The following is a 24,859-nucleotide window of genomic DNA, read 5'->3' on the forward strand; positions in this document are numbered from 1 at the left end:
ATCAAATTATAGATAAATATTGAATTAAATAAACAATTTTGATTGAAGATAAGTAAGAGATGAAAATAATGAATAACTGGGGAAAATATTTAGAAAATTGCAAAAAGGAAATTCAGAATATGCCCTTAGAAAAGAGCAAGGAAAGGAAGCACAATAGGATTTAGGGGTTAAGCGGTAAGCTTATAAATAAATATAAAAAAATTCGTTTATAAATATATATATATATATATATATATACATATTTTCTTTTCAATTCAATTTTCTAAACTGTATTTTTGAAATAATTGAGTCGAACAATATCATATAAGAATTCAGTTTTGAACCAAATTTGGCCAAAAGAAAAGAATTTCCACCAATGGCACTTGTACTTTGTCATAGAAAAGATATATCACAAGCTCTTGAAAAGAGATACATGGCTTATTTTTCTTTTTTATATTGATGTTCATTTATAGAGGAAAAAAAACAAAAAAAAAAAAAAAAAAAAACCATCAAGAATATTGCAAAATCTACTACATATCCTAGTAATGAAACTTAAGAAGAAGAAAAAAGCTCAACAAAACAAAGCCGATACATTATTTGAATTTCAACAGGAAAAGACCGCCTTATCAAGGGGTTACTCATGATAACATTATTCGACAAGCAGGCCAAGAGCTCACTTTGCACTGCCCAACTGCTGGCGGAGAAGCTTGGCGGCAGCAACCATGTTGCTGAGAGCAGGCTTGACTTCGGTGTACTTGCGAGTCTTGAGGCCACAATCTGGGTTCACCCAGAGGATGTTGCTCTCAAGAACAGCAAGCATCTTGTTAATGCGGTCAGCAATTTCTTCGGTGGATGGGATCCTTGGAGAGTGGATGTCATATACACCAGGGCCAATGCCAGCGCCATACTTCACTCCCTCACGGAACACCGACAGAAGTTTCTCATCTGATCGAGAATTCTCAATGGTGATCACATCAGCATCCATGTCGATAATGGAGTGAATGATGTCGTTGAAATTTGAGTAGCACATATGGGTATGAATCTGTCAAAAGGCAAGAATGCAGAAGAACTATCAAGTATTTTCTCTCTTTTTTAAATAATTCCAGGAATACTCATCTTGTAGAAAAAAGAATTGCCACCACTTTGATAAATTTTTCTTATATACTCCATTAATGCATCCAAAATGATCATAACTACGGGCAAAACTAGAGCATTCCTTATTTAGATATTTAGCTTTTTCCTCATTTGAAGCTTTGGTAAATGACTTTTAAATCTGACACTTTGATATATTCTTGACTAAATTTAAGATGAGCAAAATTATGTGTAGCGAAGAAATTAGACTGAAAATCTTTTCCAGTATGAAACTAAATTTATAGTATAATGACGAAGTCTAGAGCTGAACCTGGGTAGTGTCTTTGACACCGCAGTTGGTGATTCTAAAGGAGTGAACTGCCCAGTTTAGATAGAAAGCCTCCTCTGATTTCCTTAGAGGCAAACCTTCTCTTAAAGCAGCCTCGTCAATTTGGATAACAGTGACACCAGCTTTCTCAAGATCCTCAACTTCGTCCTTGATGGCCAAAGCAATTTGATAGCAGGTCTCAGACCTAAAGAAAGGCAGACAAAGAAGCATTAAGAAACAAGAAACTGATAAACAACCATTAAGGAATTAGTGGGACGGTTTCTTAACCTTGGCTGATCATTTCTGACAAAGGACCAGTTCAGAATGGTAACTGGGCCAGTAAGCATTCCTTTCATGGGTCGCTTAGTCATACTCTGGGCCAATGAAGACCAGAACACAGTCATGGCCTTTGGGCGGCTAACATCTCCATAGATGATAGGTGGCTTGACACAACGGGAACCATAAGATTGAACCCATCCATTGACAGTGAAGGCAAAACCAGATAACTGCTCCCCAAAGTACTCAACCATATCGTTTCTCTGTTGGCAAGATGGAACAGTAAGAAGATTTTAATACTCACAGTAGTTGAACTATTAGGTCATTTTATTTGAGACTAGAGTTCACCTCTGGTTCTCCATGTACCAATACATCAATGTCCAGCTCTTCTTGGAGCTTAACAACTTTGCTAATTTCCTCCGTGATTGCTTTGACATACTCTTCCTCAGAGATTCTAAAATATTACAGCAACCAGTTTAGTTATTATAGATTAAGATAACAGTCAAAAAGATATTTAAGACAACAAAATTGGGGGGGAAATTGCTTACTTTTTAGCTTTAAATTCACGACGGACTCTTCTAAGATCCATTGTTTGTGGGAAAGACCCAATGGTGGTGGTAGGGAGAATTGGAAGGTTCAACTGCTTCTGCTGAGCATCCAGCCTGGCACTCACATTTGTGGCACGGCGGTGGTCAGAGCCCTTCAAAGCAGCAGCCTAAGCAGCCAAATTATAATTCAGGTTACTACAATAATCACTGCAAGCCATTTTAAAGCATAACTAAACATAAGAAATATGCACCCTTTTTTTTTTTTTTTTTTTTTTGGGGGTGGGGGGACGGGCAACAAAAAAACAGAAAAGAACTTACAGCCTTCTGGACTGCCTCATTTGTCACCCTAGGAGAGGATTTTCTTGAAGCCTGAGCTGTAGCATTGGAAGAGAAGAATGCCTGGATACATACAGGTAATCCAATATCATACAACTAGCTTATATCATAATATAAAAGAACCTTAAGGTAAGCAATCTATTTAAGTCTCCTGGATGAAGAATTACAACAAGCATCCTGACACAAAAGAATGATTTCACTGTACCTGAAGATTAACTAGTTGGTAACCTGTAACATGATATTTCAGAACATCTATATCTCATAAGATGATAAACGGGACATATTCATGAGAATATGATGGTCGGCAGTTGTTTCAGCCCAAACAAAAAAAAAAAAAGAAAAAAAGAAAAAAAAAGATGGTAAACAGTAGATGTTTAAGCAAAATCCAGCAGTAAAGTTTAGGGGAACATGCATATATATTCTAGATAATTTTCCAATTTTCCACTTATTGACGCACAATCATACAGGTAATCCATTTAATACCAGAAACAAATTATATGGATTGTATAAGATATCAAAGAGCTGTCTAAATTAAGTTCAATTAAAAACTGAAAATGTTTCATTTCTAGCTCTGGAAAAAATAAAAGAAAAATAGTGAATTGTGAGAAGATAGAACCTCATCCCTCTGTCCAGCCAATGCCTTGGCCAATGCGTTAACTTCCACTACTTTTTGAGCAGCAAATGCAAGCCATGACTTGATTTCTTTATCCAACTTAGTCTCATTAACCAAATCGACAGCGGTGTGGAGAAGAGAGCAGGATGTAGATACCACAAGCTTGTCTGCCGAAGGACATAATGGATAATAAGATAGTATTACTTAAACTTCTGCCTGATAACAAGCATTCTCCACTCACAATAGAAACTAAAGTAATGATAAATACCTTTACCAACAATAGCCTCAAGAGCACTCAGGGTATCGAGTGAAGATGCAAGATCATTAGCCCATATATTCCTTCCATCAACCACTCCAGCAAATAGGTACTTTCCAGAAGGAAATCCACCCTTAATTAAATCAAGGGTCTTTGTCCCACGGACCAGGTCAAACCCGTACCCAGTAACTCCCTTTAAGGAGGTAAGTGTTTTGAATGCCTCAGCAGGAACATCAGCAAAGTATGTCTCAATCAGAACATTCAAGCCAGACAAAGATGACTCTAGCTCGGAATATGCGTGAGTAAATGCTTGTAATTGGTGGGAATCAAGATCCTTCACAAGGGTGGGCTCATCAAACTGGATCCAGGTAGCACCTGCTGCCTTTAGCTCAGCCACAACCTCCCTGAAAGAGGTGTTCTAGGTTAAGATAACTGACAACACAACTGAATGTATAGAAAAACTACAGATACAGATGTCCCTAAAAGTACTTACTTGTAGACAGGAAGAATGTTCCCTAACAGGGAGAGGAGAGAAAAGGATTTCTCAACACCCTTTGCTGGTTTTGATAGCAACAGGTAAGACACAGGGCCTACAATTACTGGGACAGTATCAATTCCAAGCTGCATGGCAGAAAGATAACAAAGGGAAAAAATACTCATATTAGCAATTATAACAGTAATTGATTATATGAATTATTAATTCTGCAAATATATATTGATACTCGTTTAATAAAAAACAGTTCAAATATGAATATAATAATCTAAAATATCCCCCTACAAATTGTTTTGTAGATGAATTGCAACACAATAGTTGTGGTCATCTCTATTCTTTGCTCTAAATTCTAATTTTAACCCATAGATATTAATTTTCCTTAATATTAAATAAGTTTTTACAATTTAAAAAATTAAAGTTTCTGAACTTACAGATTTAGCCTCCCTGAATTCATTCACTGCCTTGTGAGATGCATAGGAAAACTTAACTTCTGGACCCAATTCTGGAACAATGTAATGACTACACCAAAGAAATATGTCATTAGTTGATTGATTTCAACGCTTAACAAATATAAGCTATTTATCAATAACGTTGAATATGAGATCATGGTTCACCACTTACTAGTTGGTGTCAAACCACTTGGTCATTTCCATAGCAGGAACGGAAGCATTTCCTCTAGCCATGGAGAAGAAGACATCGAAGCCAATCTCACCACCATTCCATCCATATCTAGGGGGTACAGCCCCAAGCATGGCTGTGGTGTCTAACACCTGATCATAGTAGGAGAATGTGTTGCTAGGAATATACTTGATTCCAGCATCAGCCATCTGCTTCCAGATTGATGATCTAAGATCTGCCGACACCTTCTGCAAATCATCAGCACTACTTTTCCCATCCCAGAAAGACTCCAAGGCAAATTTGAGCTCTCTCTTGGGCCCCATGCGAGGATATCCAACAATGTGGGATGCCATTGCTCTGTCCAGACATTACAACCAAAAAAAGAAAAAAAAAAGTTTTAATTTCTAATACGAAAAAGAGGTTTAAATTTTAAACTGTATACAATCATGTAAAAGAAAAAGAAAAAAAAAAAATGTTGATCCTAGATTCTATTTAGTATAAGGAACATATGCATTGTAAAAGCACACAGATTTATATTTGATAAGAAATGCTATAAAAGAAAAATCCAATCTTTTTCGAATCTGCATGCTCAGGCATTAAATATTTCGCTTGGTTTTCAAATTACAATTCATAATTATACAATAGCGCGAACAAAACAGATGTCCCAAAACCTTGATTCAGCAAAACAAATAGTACAAACTCTCCAGTTCAGATCCATACTACACTCTAATTCAAAATCCCATATTCCAACACTAAATGCAAAGTAAACCAAATCAAATCAAATGAAACAAAAAGACAAAAGAAATGGTTAGCATTTAGCAGAAGATACAACATAAACAGATCCACAACAACAAACTCTCTAGCTCACTCACCCATTCTGTTTACTAACCCGCAAAAAATTAAAAAAAAAAAAGAAAAAAAAAAAAGAGGTGATGAAAGCATAATTCTTAAAGATCCAGAAAGAAAAAACTTAGCAAAAATCTCTACTTCAAGCATTTAATATCATCACAAACAATTACATTTATCACAAAACTAAGAATTGGTAACAACCCAAATAAAATAAAAGCATGTATTTTTCAGATCTATGATAACCCATTAACGAAAATACAAATATTTGATCAATGTTAACGATGAACTCAGAAGAAACAGAAGGAATTGGAGTTGGGATGTTACCTAGTAGGGAAGGAGAAACGAAGAAATGAAAGACAGTTAGAGGATAAAGGGAGAGAGGCAAAGCCAAAGGTGATGGAAATTCTCAAGGAGGACCTCAACGGCGCGAGTGAATTAAGAGAGGCTTGGGGCATTTATACTGCTATTTTCTAGTGCTACTTCCTCTTATCACTTCTCTCTCTCTCTCTCTCTCTCTCTCTCTCTCTTTCGGACTCTCTGACCAACTGTACCCATTTTGGATCCAATATTATTAATTTTTATTTTTATTATTATTATTATTATTTTTGTTATTTTGTTTTGCTTTTACCAGCTTCTTTGTAATTATAATGAGATTTCTTCTGTTACATACTCAAAATAGATTATTCCTCTAGATATGGTCGGTGTTCCATAAAATTCTCGTATTTCTATAACCGATAATAATATTTGCAGATAATTTTTATTTTCTTTTTTTTTAATTTATTACTATTATTTATTCTTTATGTTTTCTTCCTTGTAGAGAATATTATTATTATTATTATTATTTAAATTATAAGCAATGATTTTAATTCTTAATAATGTGGTACGTATCTAGAGTATTATTCAAGCTTGGATTTGATACGACAATATAAATTTACGCTTGAACTTTCTTTGTTTAATTTATAGCATTTAAGTTGATAAATTTAATCATCTATTATATGAACACTTGCGTGGTCTTACCAACCTCGTAAATAGCATTGTTTTCTTGTTGGACAATTGTCCTTTCTTTTTTTCTTTTTTTCTTTTTTTTCCTCTTTCTTTTTCCTTTTTAGCATTTTGCATATGTAGGTGTACCAATATTTTGCTAAGAGCAATTAAGAAACAAAATTCAAATTTATTCCTTCTCTCATGGGTTTGGTAAACGATGGCATTAACCATCAAAATGTCCCTACAAATACATAGAATATATTATATATGATTAGATTCAAATAAAATTTTTGATATGAAACTTTTAGTATAAAAATTAATATGATTACTTTTAACTTTTAAATAATATAAAATATTAAAATTTAAAATTATATTTATTAACTATTAAATTTTAACAGATTTATTTTTCTTAAAAAATACTTTAGTATGTTTAAATTTATATTTAATCATTATTCAAATTTTACATCTTTACCATTAATGTAATATAATAATCATAAAAAATAAAATTTAATTTAATAAAATAAAATGGTTTTTACTTGATATTGATTGTTTATTCATATATATATATAAAGCATATTTATTTATTTTTTTAATCATAAATACATTGACATTAAAAATTAATATAGTTATCTCAAGCATTAATCTTGAATTTGAATTCACATCAAATACTAATAAGAAATTAATGTTGAATGGTAAAGTTGATGCTACATCTCTTACAGCTAGTCCCTGTATATTTGCTTTGTGAATTGTCAACTTGAAGTAGATGTCATAATTTGGTCATGAGAAACACAAACCATCCAAAATATCCTAATCATGAGCAAACCTTAATGTGAAAAATTCCTATCCATTTTCATTTCTCTTTACAAAGTATCTTTCATTTTTTTAATTTTTAATTAATAACTCAATGTCATTTCATGATGTTGGTGGGGTTAGTGGTGGGTAGGCAACTGATTTACATCAAGTTGCATTCTTTTTACTCAATCTTAACTTTTCCTTGTTTTTGCTTTCCATATTTTTATTGCCTTTGACAATAAAATTCAGTGGTTGGTGAGATAGGACCAGAATGCACTGAAAACTATGTTTAATTTCTTTCTTTATTATTATTATTATTGTTGTTGGTTAATTTTTATTTTGGTTTATTTTCTGCATCTTGAAGGAATGAAAAAGAGGTTTATGTATTCTAATTGGAATAAAAAGATGGGAATTACAGAATTTATGGAAGCTCGAAAAGGACTTTCACTACCATTGAATATTGATGGATGAAACTTGAAAGGGAAAATTCATTCAAGAAGTGAGTTATAAAATAATAATTTCAAATTAATTCCAATTTCTACAACTCCCATATCAAACAAAAAGAAGTCTAAATTCTATACATAACAATCATAGCTATGAGATAAAATATATTTTTATACGATGCTTTCATAAATATTTTGATATGTAGTAAAAATTTAATAAAAAAAATCAAAATATTAAATTTCATCAATCACTTTAAAATCATATATATCAATCAATTTTTGTATATATTACAAATTTATAAAAGGATCATATCAAAATAAGTGATTCAAAGATCACCATATATATATATTTTTTTCCCATAGCTGTATCTTTTGAAGCTTGAAGGAATTCCTAAATTAATCCTCTAATTCAAGTGGCTGAGTTTCATCATGGTGAAAGAAGACCTGATTTGCAGCACTAAAGAAAAAGCCTAAGGGACTCCACCAATGGAAGTGAAAAATAACATAAACTTTTTGTTTTCCATACAATTAACATAAACTTTTGATAGATCATATAATTTATTTATTTTTTCAGCTGAATGACTTTTGATGGATTTTTTTAAACCTATATATGGGGAAATTGTTGAAATGTGAAGAGACACTATGTTTACAAGACACAATCTATATAATTTTATTTATATGTATATTGTTTTTGGAGATAAAAAGAATTCAGTTTTATTTCCCTCTATGAGGGAGAAAGAAAATTAAAGAACCCGCAGATATTGGCAAAACTACAACTATCGTTAACCAAGGAAAATCATTCGTGGTAAAAATAAGATACACTTGGATCAGAAAAACCCATGCTCAAAAATATATTTTTTTGAGGGGTTTAGCTTATTCTACAATGTCTCAATTGGGTTATATGATGTTGGCTCTAGGTATGGGGTCTTATCGAGCGGCTTTATTTCATTTGATTACTCATGCTTATTTGAAAGCATTGTTGTTTTTAGGATCCGGATCAATTATTCATTCCATGGAAACAATTGTTGGATATTCTCCAGATAAAAGCCAGAATATGGTTTTTATGGGTGGTTTATGAAAACATGTACCAATTACAAAAACTGCGTTTTTATTAGGTATACTTTCTCTGTGTGGTATTCCACCCCTTATTTATTTGTATTCCTTGGAAACCACCGCCTACATCACCATTCAATATTTCTTGACCCACTATTGGCCAAACCACTTGGACACTAGGCCCAATGTGAGTAGGATCACTTAGCCATGCTTCATAATTGGAAAAATGAGCACCGTAGAAAAGATATATTTTACATCCCAAAGAGGCTATAATTGGAGATACCATTGTTTCTGATACAGAAGTTCCTATAAAAATGGAAAATGCCCTACCTTTGAGTGCGGTTTGAACTATTGATTCGGTTGTTATTGATCAAGAAGGAAATACAAAAGGAACTCGAATTTTTGGCACGAACCCAGTTACCATAGGGAACATATCGTGAATATATATGAATAATTTGATGTTTGTTTATTTCTCTTTTTTAAGCCAAGTTGTGAATATATAATTATATTTTTATAATGGTATTTATATTGTATAAATGAACAAATGACACTTCTATTTATAAGTGGAGAAAATATATAATAACATAATTTAATATATATATATATATATATTTTTTTTGAAACACATATAATTTAATATGATTGATTAAGAAAATTATGTTGAAAATTATGTTTGATTATACACAAACTTATCATTGATTGTAGTGACTCTTAAACCATGAAATCTTTATTACCCCTTTTCGAATCTACAGTGTATTGTTTTGTTTTTTTTTTTTTTTTTTTTATTGGACACAAATTTCCCTGTCGATTTTTTTTCCACTCTACACCATGAAACGATGTGTTTCATGTCTCATTGGATGTTTAGTAAAATAAAAATGGAAAATATGGGCAATGTAAAGCAGGAAAATGATGCATGCAAATGCTATAAAAAAAAAAAAAATTCACAGTTTGATGAAATTATTTAATGATAATTTAAGTTCGGATTCCAATTTTATTAATTTGCTTTTAGGTTCTTATCAAATTTGTAAAACCAATTTTATGGAAACAACTTTTTTAAAGAAACACAAAATAAAATAAAATAATTTTCGGGTATTCGGGTCGGGGTTAATAGTGTCCTAAAAATCCGTTAAACCCGTAGCTTTGTTTTTTTGAAAGAAAATTACAATTTGACCTTTAAGCCCTAAAACTCGAGCCCCAATCGATTCGGTTAAAAGATAGATTGAAGTGCAACACAGTCAAAACTCAAAAACTCCCATCTGGCAATTCGCTCTTCTTCTTCTTCTTCTTCTTCTTCTTCTTCACAACTAGTTCAGAGTTTGTGTTCGTTGCTTTTTCGAAGCCATTGCTGCACTTAAACAAAAACAAACAAAACAAAAAAAAGAGCCTTTAAACACAAAAACAAAAAGGCTGGGCGTGTAATAAAGGTGGTTCGTGGAGAACAAACAAATGGGTTCTTCTTTAATCATTATTGCTCCGTTAAGGGTTTCCTTCTTTTCTGTAAAAACGTCAACTTGGAGCTGATTTGAAGTGAAATGCCGTGTTAGGGTTTCGGAGAAACCGGAAAAAAAAAAACTTGGGAACCATGATTGCAGAGAAACCCACTTGGATAAGACATGAGGGAATGCAAATTTTCTCCATTGATGTTCAGCCTGGTGGTCTTAGGCTCGCTACTGGTGGTGGTGACCATAAGGTTTGCTTTCTCTTTACGCTCCCTTTTGTTTTCTTTTCTTTTTTGCTGTGGTTGCTTGGTTGGTTGCAAAATGCAGGAAGAAGGGTGGAAAGTATAATTAAGAATTTTAGTATTTATGTCATGTAGCCTTTGAATTATTTGGGTTTTGTTATGCAATTTTTACTTGTGCAACTTCAAATCAATGATAATCGTTTTTGTTCTTTAGCTTGGACCGTAACTTGAACCCCTGCATGATTATGATGTGATGCAAATGTTATCCAACCAATGCAACAAAGTAACAAACATAAAAGCAATTTTCAAGTTATGACCTTAATCCTAATTCAAGTTGCAAAAGCTTTTTCTTTACCAGTATTACTGGCTACTTGGCCTTCACTTCCAGCGAAATCTTCTGATGGATTTCTAGGAGTTTTCTACTCCTCAATAATCTTTAGCTGCATTATCTTGCATGATGTGTTGATGCATTATACTGGAACAGCCATAATTCCTGGTTGATGAGGTGAAAGGTCTTACCTTGGATATATTTGATGGTGGTCATATTTAAGATTCTTTTGATCGATCAACTTGCATTGGCATTGCCTCATTTTTGGTACTTTTTTATATCGAAGGTCCGGATATGGAACATGAAATCTCTTGGCAGAGATATGAATAATGAAGAATCAACCCAGAGGCTTCTTGCAACGCTTCGTGATCACTTCGGATCCGTCAACTGTGTTAGATGGGCTAAGCATGGTCGTTATGTTGCTTCGGGCTCTGATGATCAAGTGATTTTGGTTCATGAGAGGAAGCCTGGTTCAGGAACCACTGAGTTTGGCAGCGGAGAGCCCCCGGATGTTGAGAATTGGAAAGTTGCACTCACATTGAGAGGGCATACTGCAGATGTGGTAATGCATCACTCTATAATTTATCTATAGTTTTTGAACCAAGTCTATTTTGCTTCATGCATGATGCATATATGGGCCATGTTTCTTTAAATAAGGTCATGTCTGTTTGTTTTACAGGAACCACTTTGATACCAGTAAACGTTTTGTGTAACATTGCCAATAATTCCAGTTTGTTGTTACGCTCTTAAGTGAATTGTATGAATTTCTCTTGTTTGTGAATTGTCTAACTTGAGAGTTTCTTTCCATGCCTAAAGTAGGTGGATCTTAATTGGTCTCCTGATGACTCGACATTGGCCAGTGGGAGTTTAGATAACACCGTACATATCTGGAATATGAGCAATGGTATTTGCACTGCTGTTCTTAGGGGCCACTCTAGCCTGGTTAAAGGAGTTACTTGGGATCCAATTGGCTCCTTTGTAGCTAGTCAATCAGATGATAAAACTGTCATTATTTGGCGAACTAGTGACTGGAGTCTCGCTCACAGGACTGATGGTCACTGGACAAAATCAGTATGTCCCTTCTGATTCTCATGCTATGGAGTAAGCATTGATTTTATTTACTAACCGTGATATATTCTTGCAGCTGGGATCTACTTTTTTCAGGCGGCTTGGATGGTCACCTTGTGGCCATTTCATTACTACTACTCATGGGTTCCAGAAACCAAGGCATTCCGCACCTGTTTTGGAAAGAGGGGAGTGGTCTGCCACATTTGATTTTCTGGGACACAATGCTCCTGTAATTGTCGTGAAATTTAATCATTCAATGTTTAGGAGGAATGTTACCAATGCTCAAGAAGGGAAAACTGCGCCTGTGGGGTGGACAAATGGGGCTTCAAAGTCTGGAGGCAAGGAACCGCAACCATATAATGTTATTGCTATTGGGAGCCAGGACCGGACAATAACTGTATGGACGACTGCAAGTCCCCGCCCTCTCTTTGTGGCAAAGCATTTTTTTACTCAAAGTGTTGTAGATTTATCCTGGTATGCTTATGATTTCAAGAATGTATTCTAACGACTATGTTCATCATACTCTATTTAATTTTTATTACTGTACTTCCCATTCTTATTCCTATGCTACTGACTGTGTTAATTTTTAAATTTTCTTCTTAAAAACAGGAGTCCTGATGGTTATTCACTCTTTGCCTGTTCCTTGGACGGTTCAGTTTCTAGTTTCCATTTTGAGGCAAAAGAACTTGGCCATAGGCTAAGTGATGTTGAATTAGACGAGCTAAAGAAAAATCGTTATGGTGATGTTAGAGGTCGACAAGCGAACTTAGCAGAAAGCCCAGCTCAGCTATTATTTGAAGCAGCTTCTGCCAAGCAAGCCCCTAACAAAAAAGTGATTCCAGATGTCCAGCAAAGTCAGGTACTTGAAAAGCCTTCTGTTGATGTGGGAGCTGCAACAAAAGCTTCTGAGCCTCAAGTTGATGACAGGAAGAAAAATGGGGCAGCTACTGGCGAAGGCTTGAATAAAGTTCCAGGATCTACCCGAATTTCAAGTCCTGTGAAGCAAAGAGAATACAGACGGCCTGATGGTAGAAAAAGGATTATTCCTGAAGCAGTTGGAGTCCCTGTTCGTCAAGAAGATATTTCTTCAGGGGGTCAATCTCATCCACCTGACTTCCTTGTTGTGTTGTCTGACCATGGTAAGGAAGATAATGGTTTGGCTCCTGCTGATTGTGGCTTTAGAGGAAATTCTATGAGGGGAGCACTTGGCAGGAGCTCTGATTTGAAGGAGCGATCTGGGGTTGCTACTAGAGCTATGATTACTGACAGTCTGGTTATTGAGAAGGTTCCTAGTACCACATGCAAAGATGGATACATCAATGTGGAACAATCAAGTAGTGTGAAGGCTTCCAATTCATCTGATGCTTCCAGTACTAGTCTTTTGATAAGGGTGTTTGATAAGAAAGAAGGGGAAGATACAATTCCAATTTGCTTAGAAGCTCGTCCACGGGAACATGCTTTGAATGATATTGTTGGCATGGGAAGTACATTCATCATGAAAGAAACAGAAATTACCTGTACGAGGGGGCCTCTAACTCTTTGGTCTGATAGGATCTCTGGGAAAGTCACTGTTTTAGCTGGTAATGCTAACTTCTGGGCTGTTGGGTGTGAAGATGGATGCCTACAGGTAGGCAAAAAGTCTGTTTCACTCTTATAGGAATTTACTTTGTATTGAATTTATTTTGTTCTTGTCACTTGCTCACTTTTGAACCGTCTGCGAAATATTTTTTCGAAATGTTACTTGAGATGCATGTGATAAACTTTTTATTTATCCTCTATTATACACTTCACTGATAATTTAATGATAAGTTGATAACGTCATTCTTTATGCTGAACTCTGTAGCTCCCATCGTAAAAAGTATAAATCCATTTTTTTTTTTCTTTGTTGGTTTAATTTTTTCTTTCTTTATCATTTTAATACTGATAAAAAATTCTGCTATTAGATTTTATATGATTCTGCATCTCTGGTTCTTGGCCATTGAAAATAGAAATGAATTCTTCAGTTTATGGATTGACATGCTTTGAAATAAAGGTCATTCTGTAAACTAATGTAAGCCTATGGTCCTGTAAAAAGAGTACTCCATATTTGTTATGTGTAAATTACTGATTATATGCCTTTTCCTGGTTGAGACAACTTTTTGTGTTTGTTTTTTTACCCATGAACTCTAATCTGATGAATGCTTGCTTGATAGTTTTTTTATACATCAGCTATATGAAGTAAATACTTATGGAAAGGAACACTATATATTTGAGCTCTAGCCTTATGTGTATTATACTTTGTTTCCTTTGAGAAAGGTTTACACAAAGTGTGGGAGACGTGCTGTGCCAACCATGATAACGGGGTCTGCAGCAACATTTATAGACTGTGACGAGTGCTGGAAGTTGTTGTTAGTCACAAAAAAAGGATCCTTATATTTATGGGATCTTTTTAATCGTACTTGTCTCCTTCATGACTCGTTGGCATCTCTGCTTGCTTCTAATCCAAACTCATCAGCAAAAGATTTAGGTACTGCAGCACAATTAAACTTCTGATAAATTCAGGATCCTTTTCTTTTAATTCTCCTTCCATTTCTTTTTCTTCTTATTTCTCTCTTAATTCCTGCATTACATCCATAAGATATAAAATTTTGACTTTGTCATGCTACTGGTGTGTGTTCTTTTTATTTATTTATTTTACTTTATGGTTTTCTTTTTCCTTTTTCATTTTTACTCTTCCTAGGGACAATCAAAGTTATATCTGTAAAGTTATCAAGGTCTGGTTCACCTCTTGTTGTCCTGGCCACCCGCCATGCCTTCCTTTTTGATATGAGTCTCAAGTGTTGGCTGAGGGTTGCAGATGATTGCTTCCCGGCATCAAATTTTGCAAGCTCCTGGAATCTGGGTTCAGTACAGAGTGGTGAGCTGGCTGCCTTGCAGGTTGATGTTAGGAAATATTTGGCCAGAAAACCGGGTTGGAGCAGGTTTGTAATTTTTATTTATTATGGATCCTCTTTTAGAAAACCTTATGTCAAATGATGACGCTTCAGATGAAAGCCTAATTTAGATGAAGTTTTTGATCCATATAAGTTCTCGAAGTGTTGACAATAGCTCGTAATAAGCCTCAACAGTAGACCTTGATACAGCACCTTGGCAGTGTTTGGTTAATGAATGAACCTTGGGATGGAATGAGCATTCCTGTAGAATTATCATTTATTTGTTTGGCTGACAGAAAATTAGGAATGGGTATTCCTGTGGAATGTTTACTCCATGAAATTGAAGGTGGAATGCCCATTCCATTCATGTCCCATACCTTATCTTGTATTTTTTGCACTCTTTATTTTCTTCTCTAGTTTCTCTCATATTGATATCTCCTCCTATTTCTCTCTCTCTCTCTCTCTCTCTCTCTACTCTTTCGTCTTCAATATATGATATATCTACGATTTTCCTCTACTTTTTCTCTATAGTTTCCCTTTTATACTTGCTTTCCTTTATTTCTCTTGCTTGTTTAATCTCTCTCTCTCTCTTCGTTTTTACCTTGGTTACCCTCTGCTTTCCTTGGTCTCTATTCTCTTCTCCTTCATATTTCAACATATACTTGATTCGACGACAACACATTCGATTCAATTTATTTCATAGATAGCTTTGTCCAATAGATGTTTACGACATCTGTATCCAGTATCTTGTTCTGATTCTGAGATATAATTGCATGTTTTGCAGGGTGACTGATGATGGAGTGCAGACACGAGCTCATTTGGAAGCTCAGTTGGCTTCTTCTCTAGCTTTGAAGTCCCCTAATGAATATCGCCAATGTCTTCTATCATACGTACGATTTCTTGCAAGGTACTTTTCCTTCATTTCCAATACAAGTAAGTTCTTAGTTTTATTATTCTGAAGTCAAGTGACAGTTTGATATATTTCACAATATTACTTTTATGCAAATATTATTCAATAAACAAAAATTTCCTTCGGTTGTAATCTCGGGATGCTCCTGTCTGAAGATATAATCATTGAAATTTTGTGAAAATTTCAGTTTTTCAACTTACCTATTTCATGCTTTGCATACTTTTATTTCTTGCTAGTGTAAATAGTTTTGAACGTTAAACATGATTGTTTTCATCAATTGCAGAGAAGCAGACGAGTCTCGGCTGCGAGAAGTTTGTGAGAGTTTTCTTGGTCCTCCAACCGGGATGGCAGAGGATACTTCTTTGGATACAAAGAAGTTGGAATGGGATCCTTTTGTGCTTGTAAGCCTTGGTGTAAAAAAACTTAGTTGTGTCATATCCAATTTTTAGCAGTTTCTTTCATGGTTGTCTGGAATCTGAGCTTCTTAATGTTCATATATTTGTCTCTGAAGGGAATGATGAAACATAAACTCTTAAGAGAAGACATTCTTCCAGCAATGGCATCGAACAGGAAAGTCCAGAGATTGCTCAATGAATTTATGGATCTCCTCTCAGAATATGAAAATGTTGAAACAGTGATGGAGCAGAAAACTCAGACAGCAACAGCACCAGCAAGGTCTCCTGAAGTAGCTGCTAATCCATCAATAAATCCCTCCATCCAATTAGCAGCAACAGATCAAATGGACCCTGCCTCTGCATCAACAGAGAGAGTGGAGATTGTTCCTGCAGAAACAGGTCAAAAAGACTCCTCTCAAATACCACCACCGCCACCGGCGGAAGAGCAAGGCAGCTAAGGCGTCTGCCTAGGGACCCTTAAAAAATGGTCCTAAAGAATGTCATACTACATATTGTATTTTTTTTTTTTTTTTTTATATTGATTTTCGTTCAGCAATTTTACTTGTTATATAAAATAAGTTTTTTTTTTTTTTTCCTCTGAAAATATAAAACTTGTAAGTGCATTATTAATACATATATTTTTTTTCAGAAAAAAAAGAAAAAAAGAAAAGAAATCAAAGTAACATGTGGATTTAAAATTAAAATAATGTCGAGTCAAATGCACCCTCTATTCAAATTTTTATTACTGTTTTTATTTAACAATAAATAAGTAAACACCATAACTATTGATTTTTTTTTTAAATTTTAATTTAATGATTTTACTAATTCAAATTTTAAATTAACAAGAACAAACCCTGAAACTCTACCCACTAAGTAGCCATGGGGTTAACCTTGGGATACTATTACTATTGTCATATTAATCTCTTTAAATAATTAATTAATTACTTTCATAAAAAAATTAATTAATTATTCCATGGGCGATCGTCAAGACACACAAATTAATCAAATAATTAAAGATTTCCAAGGGGAAATTAATTAGTTGAATTTAAACTAAATATCTTTGCCGAACTAAAACTATAGATTAATAATTATGACATCATTAGTCATTAATTCAATATGAAATATATATAGATTATACAGCTTCAATTCGATTCGCATGATAATATCCTCTTTGCTCTACTACTTCCCCTTTGTAACTTTAACTCAATCGGTCGCCTTGCTAAAACCTACATACCAAATATATATATATATATATATATTGAATTAATTTCAACGATACAACATACATTATAAGCTATGGTGCATAGTATTTATACAAATATAGTATATTTGTATAAAAATGATACAGTGGATAAAATTCTCGTTGAGTAATGAATGACATATATTCATCATGTTGGATGGAATATGCAAAAATATAAATTTTTTTGATTTTATATGGTAAGTTGTGTGTCATCCATTACTCAATAAGTGATTTCGTTATTTATTTTAGAAAAATTATATATATATATATATATATATATAAATTTCAAATATATAGAAAAATTAAATTTATGTATGTATTTTGCCGAAATATTATGTATAACTTAAATTTGAAAGAATATTTTTGGACATGATACACGTAGCTAGAGTAGTAGTCGAATACAGTGGGTATCGAATGAGAATACAGTTCCGGCATCCAAATTAGCAAATCTAAAGGAAAGCTTCTTGAGAGAGAGAGGGTAACTGTTGCATGGAAATTTTCACAGCGATCCACGATGTCAACCGCAAGCTCACCTTCTTTACAAGCCTTGGGTATATTGTATTTGTTAGTGGGGCCAATGCATTCACCAGATATGATCTTCCACATGTTGCCTTGCTTTCCCATATCCCATCCCCTGCTGCTGCTATCATCAAATTCTCATGTTTTTCCTTTCCTTTGCATGCAGACGCTACATATACATATATATATATATATATATATATATATATATATATGATTTTTATACGTATAACTATACACGTACGTATTGGTTATTAAGTGGTTTTATATACATATATAATAATATTGAACTAGTTACATATATACCTATATAATTTTATATAGATATATGTACTTACTAACGTAGGGTGGGGTGTAGAATGTAGCAATCCCTTTGGTACATAGTCATGGTCATTGTACCTACTATGATCACCAACAATTTCATTTTCACTTACTTGTGTGCTCTTCTCCTTGTGAGAAAATCCAGTATTGATATTATATAGAGCACAAGTTAATTACTGCTTTACCATGCCAACCCAAAAAAAAAAAAAAAAAAAAAAAATTGTTTAAAAAATAAAAATAAAAATAACAATAAAAAGAGCATTCTCCATATTCTTATGTATAGTAGGAATTGATCGACTGTTTTTGTGTGCCTTTTGGCAAGGTGTAGTAGCTAGCTAGCTACCATGTCAAACCGCTTTAGGCTTAAGGTCTTTTATGTTTTACATTAATCTTATATTTTGGCAATGTGAGAAATGTAATTATCTTTATCTTCTTGGTAAAATATAAATAAGATATGTATTTAAGACTAATGAGCCAGGCTGAGTTATTTTAATAACAAAAACATCTTGATGTAGTCACCATGTAATAACAAAAAGTCAAAAACACTTTTAAAATGACAATATAGAACTCACTAGTATCCATATATAAGTGACGGCTTATTTATTTATTGATTATTTCATATTTTTTTTGGTGAATTATTTATTATAAATAGTTGGATCAAGCGCCTTTTCATCATATTTTAGTATACAGTACCTTAATGGTCAAAAGCTTTGGAAGGACAATCTAATCATACATTCAAACCAATTTCAAAACTAGCTTCATTTAGTAAGATAACAATATTATAATAACTAATAAGGTTATTTCAGTTTACATCGAAAAATAAAATTAGCCACCTTGGATTAATATGCATGTTAAGGGCAATTAGTACTAGATGAATGTTGTGTATGGCTTATTGTTTGATTCAAAGCTAATTAGGATGTCCATAGAGGCACTAGAACCATAGAACAGTAATAATAATGAATTTTTATTATTATTATTTTTTTAAAAGAAAGGAACCAAAACGCACCGCATGGCACATTTATTGGTAAGTGGTAACTAAATGATAAATTCCTACATTTATTCAACAAAAAATGGAAAATAAAAAATAATAATAAAAAAAAAGACAAGAAAAAACCCCATAAAATTCCTACTAAAGAAAAATCTCTTCAAACAAGCATATTGAATTAATGGCACTGTCCAATCCAGGGGCATGATACACTCTGTGCCACTTTAGAACCTATAGAATCCATTTTGGTGCTTCGGATTCTCAAGTTTGATATGTTACATGTACAAATATGATGAACAAGCTTTCACTACCCAAAATGAGAGAAAAATTACAAGCATCCCCAACCTGAGTGCTAACTTTTGCCCCCAGGAGTTGGATTATCAAACACTTGGGTATACAATGTGGAAGGTAAAAACAGTCGCAACAGTCTCTCACTTCCGCTGCTTTTTCGGTAGAGGCTCTGGCTGGTTTTCACCCTGCCAGATCAAAAATCTTCCATGATTAAAAACAAATTTAAACCAAGTAACTCATTCAGCATAAAAATCATATCACAAAGAAAAATGGAAAACTGCCAATTGCTCATGGGATGCTGTCTCTGCTAGTAAGCATAGATTGGAGTATCATCTCATGCTAAGGGAAAATGGTTATTTACAAGGGAACTCAAACTCAATAGTTTGTTCTCTTTTAGAGGGCGTAGTTGCAAGAGTGCATTACTGCATTCAAGTGGCTCAAGTACAGGCCTACAGTTGTGAACTAGAATACAAAATGAAAAGTTACTTGTTAGAGAATGCTTACAGCATTTGAGAGCTGCTCACGAATATAGGCCATTGATCTCAGCATTGCACCTAATGTGTCCCTCGATACCTGAAATTTAACTTCCGACTCCCCTGAAGTTGTCTCCGTGTCTTGAAGCTGTACCCCAATAGAATTACATTATCAGTAAAACCTCAAAATGTAACTCACAAACAACATGCAATTACAAACCAAAAGATCATGGGATCAATATCCTTTCAAATCAAAATTTGGAGGATTGAGAGACAAGACCTATATATTTAATCATGTATTCTCTTTGGGAAATATTTGGTTTAGTTTTCATTCTTTTTTCTAATCCTTAATTGTTGCCAACAATAACTTTCTTCCAAAAATAATTCTTCAAACCAGAAGAAAATGCAGAGAGCTTCACTATCATTTCCTTATCTCACCTTTCACCTAAATACTAAATGATCCAATGCGATGGATCCTGTTGTTTAATGCATATGGTATCTTAAAAATCAACCAATTATTTAACAATGTTACGGATAAACTAAACAGATAGTATCCTCATATGATACTCACCTTCACATAAAAATCTATTAGTACTAGAAAGGAAAAGCAGAGAAAGAGAAAAAAGAAATGAGGGAAAATCAACATGGAAAACATACATAAGTTTATTTCTACATATCAACTATATACAGAAATTAGCTAATGCATATAAGGTAAGCCAGAATTTCAATTCTCATACCTTCAAATTTATGACAGCAACTTTATTAGCTGGTGTTGAAAGCTGTTCACTAATGTATGCCATCGACCTCAACATTGGTTCCAATGAGACCCTAGAGAGCTGAAACTTAACCTCTGATTCTGCTGATGGAGTCCTACTATAATCTTGCAACTGCAGTGTATTGTAGTGAAATGTGTAAAAAAAAAAAAAAAAAAAAGAAAAAAAGAAAAAAAAAAAAGAAAAAAAAAAAATGTCTCATCATTTGTAATCAAGCTACAGGAACCAGAAGTAATTCATTCCCCAAGCCTTATGGTAATGTTAACAATCAATTACTAAAAGAAATTAAGCTGACAACATAAGCCTAGATAAACTGAATAAGATTCAAAAGGTATTAATGAATCTCCAGCCTCTCAGCAATATATTCAGATCTGACCGATTTGTGGTAATAAATGAGAAAAATTTCAAAATAGTCTTGTTTCATACACATACTTTTAGGTTGATGACAGCCACTCTATTCCCTGGTGTTGAATTCTTATTCTCCATCACCCATGTCATTGACTTTAGACAAGGAAGTACAACCTACACAAAAAGCCAAGTCCACATCATGCATTGTTTCAAACACCCAAATTTACATAAAAGAATAGAACCAGAAAATCGTTCTTCCCCATACCATATTCTCAGGAGGGCCATCATCTCGGTGAAGAGACACAGGGGCCATGCGTGGCAAATTCAAGTCAGCAACACTTTGTGCATGAGCACCAGCATCATTAAGATTAAATCTCCTAAGCACTTCATCTTGACGTGGCCACAATAATGGCGTTGTATCCGATGCTAACGCAGAGATCTTCCTATCATCATAGCTAGCCCCACTAACCTGGGAGCTAGGAGGTGCAACTTTAGCAACATTTTTCTTCACAAGGGCAACCTTCTTCCCACCATCTCTAAGAGCACTTAGAGCAGCTTGATAAGTCTCGACAGCTGTTGCCCCTTCCTCTGCATACCTAATGGCTTCCCGACAGAGATTGTTGTACCGTAATGTCAAAGATTCTTGACCATGTATATCAACACTTCGTTCATCTGTGCCAGGTCCACTCTTTGCATTTCTTGTCCACCGTTTCATAATGTAATGCGATGGCAATGTAAGTACATTTGTCACAGTAAAAACTGTCAAAACATGTCTACAAAGAATGCCTGAATACTCAAACATTTGACAACTACAGTTAGCTCTCATCTCAGGATAGTTTAATGTGACAATATATGCCTTATTGTCATCCTCAAATTTAGCAACCCTGAAAGTGCTAATAGCTCCATCACCTTCAATCCTATTTGCAGTATATACAAAAGTTTCAACTAACTCTTCTTGAAATTTGCCAAAAATTTTTCTTGTATAAAGATTTGCAGCCTGTTTCTCCATAGGAGACGGTGTCCTCAATACAGGCATTGTGCAAAGCGTATCAAAGTCGGCTTCTGTTTCCTTTTCAGACCAGTTTTCTAAAGCTCTTTCATACTGCCTAAAGAACATTGGTAAAGTGGTCTGTTGATTCACATAGCCATCAAAAAAGGAACCATCATAACCTAGATTAGGGGATATTGCGGCAAAAAAGGAATCTCGGAAATAGACAGGAACCCATTGAGCTCGAGCATTGTATAATGATTGAAGCCAGTCATTTCTCCTCAGATCATATTTATCAAGGACAGAATTCCACGATGATTCAAACTCCTCAATAGTTTCAGTCAAATTGATACAATTATAAAGTTCCACCTGAAAATTGGGATTTGCAAGACAAACATGAGCCAATTTCTCTTGGCCTTCTCTTAAAACATGCCACTTGCTAATACAGTGGCGGGCTTCTGGAAATACATGAGCAACTGCAGTCTGTACGGCTCTGTCTTGATCAGTGACAATAGAGACAGGAGGTTGATCATTCATTGCTGTAAGGAATGTCTTGAACAACCATATAAAAGAAGCTTCTGACTCATCTAGAAGTAATGCACACCCAAACAAAATTGTCTGACCATGATGGTTCACCCCTGTAAATGGAGCAAAGGGAACCCTATACTGATTCACTCTGTATGTTGTATCTAGAGTAACTACATCACCAAAATGACTGTAAGCTGTTCTTGATCTCGAATCAGCCCAAAATACATTAGTCATTCGATTATCTTCATCAAGTTGAATTGCATAGAAGAAGCCAGGGTTCTCAGCCTGCATTTTCTTGAAATACTCCAGCAAATTCTGAGAATCCTTCCCTAGTGTCCTTCTACGAGTAGAAAGCCTAACAGCATAATTCATGGATGCGGCATTTTTAACTGGTCGATTTGATTCTATAGGCTGAGTATTTCTAGCCCCACGATTTTTCTCTGCAGAGGCACGGTTTCCATCCATAGATACATACATAACACCACTAGGAACAACCCCCACCCCTTGGTAAGCTTCAGTGACGGTCTTTGCATTACCAGCAAAATGCCTACGAGGCCGAAGGTAATGAACCTTACTTGGACTCAACATGGAATGACTGTGCTCCTTTACAAATTTTGTCACTACCCACTTGTCATGATCCTTTAATTCTATCTTAAGCATTGCATCGCAACTGTCAGCATGCTTCCTTTTCAAACCCTCTCTGCCACATACAAACTCCCGAGTAATACTTGTTCCATCTGGTTGAGAACGACTTGATAGACTAACTTTGGAGCTGAAACCCACACGTCTGGCATACTCATCATAAAAAGTCTTGGCAACATCCTCAGAATCAAATTCCATACCCACATATGGCTCAACTATCCCTGTTTCATCATAAGCTGCGGAATTTTCAGTAGCATTTGTCTCACCACTTTCATTTGGTTCAGCATCACCATCTTCTGGCTCCACCATTGCACGATGACCCATTCCTTCCACATCAATCACTTCAACATCCATACTAGTCCACAATGCAATGCTAAGTTTTATATTTTAAATTACCAAGTCAACTACAACCAAGTGCACCACATGTTTTATCCCTATTGAAGCCAACGTGGATTTATAAGTGCACTACAAATTCCCAACTGCAGAAATGGTTTAACAAATTAAACCATGCAAAAAATAAAAGTAAAAAAAAAAAAAAAAAATCAGCTCACCATTAAAATGACTAAATAAATAAACGAATTAAACGAAAGTCAATAATCACTACACAGCAACCAATTTTAACCTATTATACAATTCCCAAAATAATCTCTTTGATAAAATAACTACCAATTCAATTAAAAAAGAAAAAAGGAAAAAAAGAAAAAAATGATGCTGAGGTATAAAACTAGTAATAGATTAGGCTTGTTTCTACAATAATTACTAATTGAAAGCTTAAAAAGCGAATTTCCAAATGGAAAAAACCTAACTTTTCAGCAAATATTTTTTGTATTGTTATTATTAGTTTGAACTGTCACAGCAAAACCAACAGCTGTAATCATTCTATTTCTGTTTCTAAATCCCACACAAACAGACACAGAAATGCATACCACCTGTGCATGTATGTTTGACATATCATTCACTAAACCACTACAAAAATAAAAAATAAAATAAAATTATGAAGCTGAAAAAAGAAGCATTTAAAGCCTAAACAAAAAGCGAAATAGTGTTTCTGAATACATAAGAGTTTATAAAGATAAACTACTTCTAGGGTTTTTTTTCAAGCTTTTTAGGTATGGAATTTACTGTGTAAACCCAAAAAACAAAAAAAAAAAAATTGAATTTTTCCCCCAAAAATGGAAGAAAAAGAGAAAACAAAAAGACAAAGAAAAAGAAAAAATGGCCGTACCTGAAATGAAAAAAGTTCTTTAAACGACAGCGTTTAAGGAGGCTTTACAAGGTTGTTCCTCTACCACCTCCTTCCACCACCGAGCGATTACAGAGAATCGGGGAGAGAGAGAGAGAGAGAGAGAGAGAGAGAGAAGGGGGAGAGAGAGCGTGTCACACAGATTCCGGATGACATAAGTAGACACGCGTTGTGATTACCGTTTGATTAAGATCATGCGGTTGATTTGGGTTCAGAACAAACACCTTCCACTTTATCAGATTACGATGAACTTGTTTGGAGCGTGGGCCCCTTAGACGTAATAGTGCTTTCGATAATAGACTAACTCTCTCTTTTCTTTTCTTTTCCTTTATTGATTTATTTTTTATTTTTTTTAAAAAAAATTAATTTTCTTCTAAAATTTTAAGGAAATTAGCTATAGTTTCATTTTATTACTTGGGTGGGTTTTTTTATTTAAAATTTTACATTTTTATCATGTTTTACTAAAAAAATAAATAGAAATCTAATAAATATTGAAGATTTACATTTAATTTAAAATTTGATGAATTTAAAATGAATTATAGATTTTAAAAAATTTAATAAATTATTATAAAATT

The 24,859-nt window shown here is 34.2% G+C and overlaps 3 protein-coding genes across 4 annotated transcripts; 1 reads left to right on the plus strand and 2 right to left on the minus strand.

Annotated features, from left to right (window-relative positions):
* Positions 1-327: 327 nt before the first annotated feature.
* Positions 328-5,892, minus strand: LOC107410384 (5-methyltetrahydropteroyltriglutamate--homocysteine methyltransferase). The gene is made up of 12 exons (XM_016017811.4): positions 5,692-5,892; positions 4,522-4,875; positions 4,332-4,419; positions 3,901-4,028; positions 3,420-3,811; positions 3,155-3,318; positions 2,521-2,601; positions 2,203-2,369; positions 2,003-2,108; positions 1,667-1,917; positions 1,382-1,583; positions 328-1,021 (listed from the first exon to the last, which is right to left on the minus strand). Exons 1-12 carry the CDS (start codon positions 5,820-5,822, stop codon positions 653-655), a joined length of 2,433 nt encoding a protein of 810 aa, XP_015873297.3. The 5' UTR covers positions 5,823-5,892; the 3' UTR covers positions 328-652.
* Positions 5,893-9,833: 3,941 nt separating this feature from the next.
* Positions 9,834-16,522, plus strand: LOC107410389 (protein HIRA). 2 transcript variants are annotated; one of them, XM_016017817.4, is made up of 10 exons: positions 9,834-10,329; positions 10,935-11,210; positions 11,468-11,719; positions 11,793-12,190; positions 12,326-13,343; positions 14,012-14,222; positions 14,436-14,676; positions 15,413-15,535; positions 15,822-15,939; positions 16,050-16,522. In XM_016017817.4, exons 1-10 carry the CDS (start codon positions 10,222-10,224, stop codon positions 16,389-16,391), a joined length of 3,087 nt encoding a protein of 1,028 aa, XP_015873303.3. In that variant the 5' UTR covers positions 9,834-10,221; the 3' UTR covers positions 16,392-16,522. The 2 variants fall into 2 exon arrangements, with proteins under 2 accessions (XP_015873303.3, XP_024926514.3); XM_025070746.3 differs by lacking the exon at positions 9,834-10,329 and having other exon boundaries at positions 11,069-11,210; positions 11,465-11,719.
* Positions 16,523-19,155: 2,633 nt separating this feature from the next.
* On the minus strand, positions 19,156-24,540 carry LOC107410388 (protein FAR1-RELATED SEQUENCE 3). Its single transcript, XM_016017816.4, has 6 exons — positions 24,267-24,540; positions 21,149-23,520; positions 20,968-21,057; positions 20,500-20,649; positions 19,794-19,910; positions 19,156-19,474 (listed from the first exon to the last, which is right to left on the minus strand). Exons 2-6 carry the CDS (start codon positions 23,393-23,395, stop codon positions 19,430-19,432), a joined length of 2,649 nt encoding a protein of 882 aa, XP_015873302.2. The 5' UTR covers positions 23,396-23,520; positions 24,267-24,540; the 3' UTR covers positions 19,156-19,429.
* Between the last annotated feature and the right edge of the window lie 319 nt (positions 24,541-24,859).

Source organism: Ziziphus jujuba, chromosome 10 (genome assembly GCF_031755915.1).
Source record: "Ziziphus jujuba cultivar Dongzao chromosome 10, ASM3175591v1".
Classification (NCBI taxonomy): domain Eukaryota; kingdom Viridiplantae; phylum Streptophyta; class Magnoliopsida; order Rosales; family Rhamnaceae; genus Ziziphus; species Ziziphus jujuba.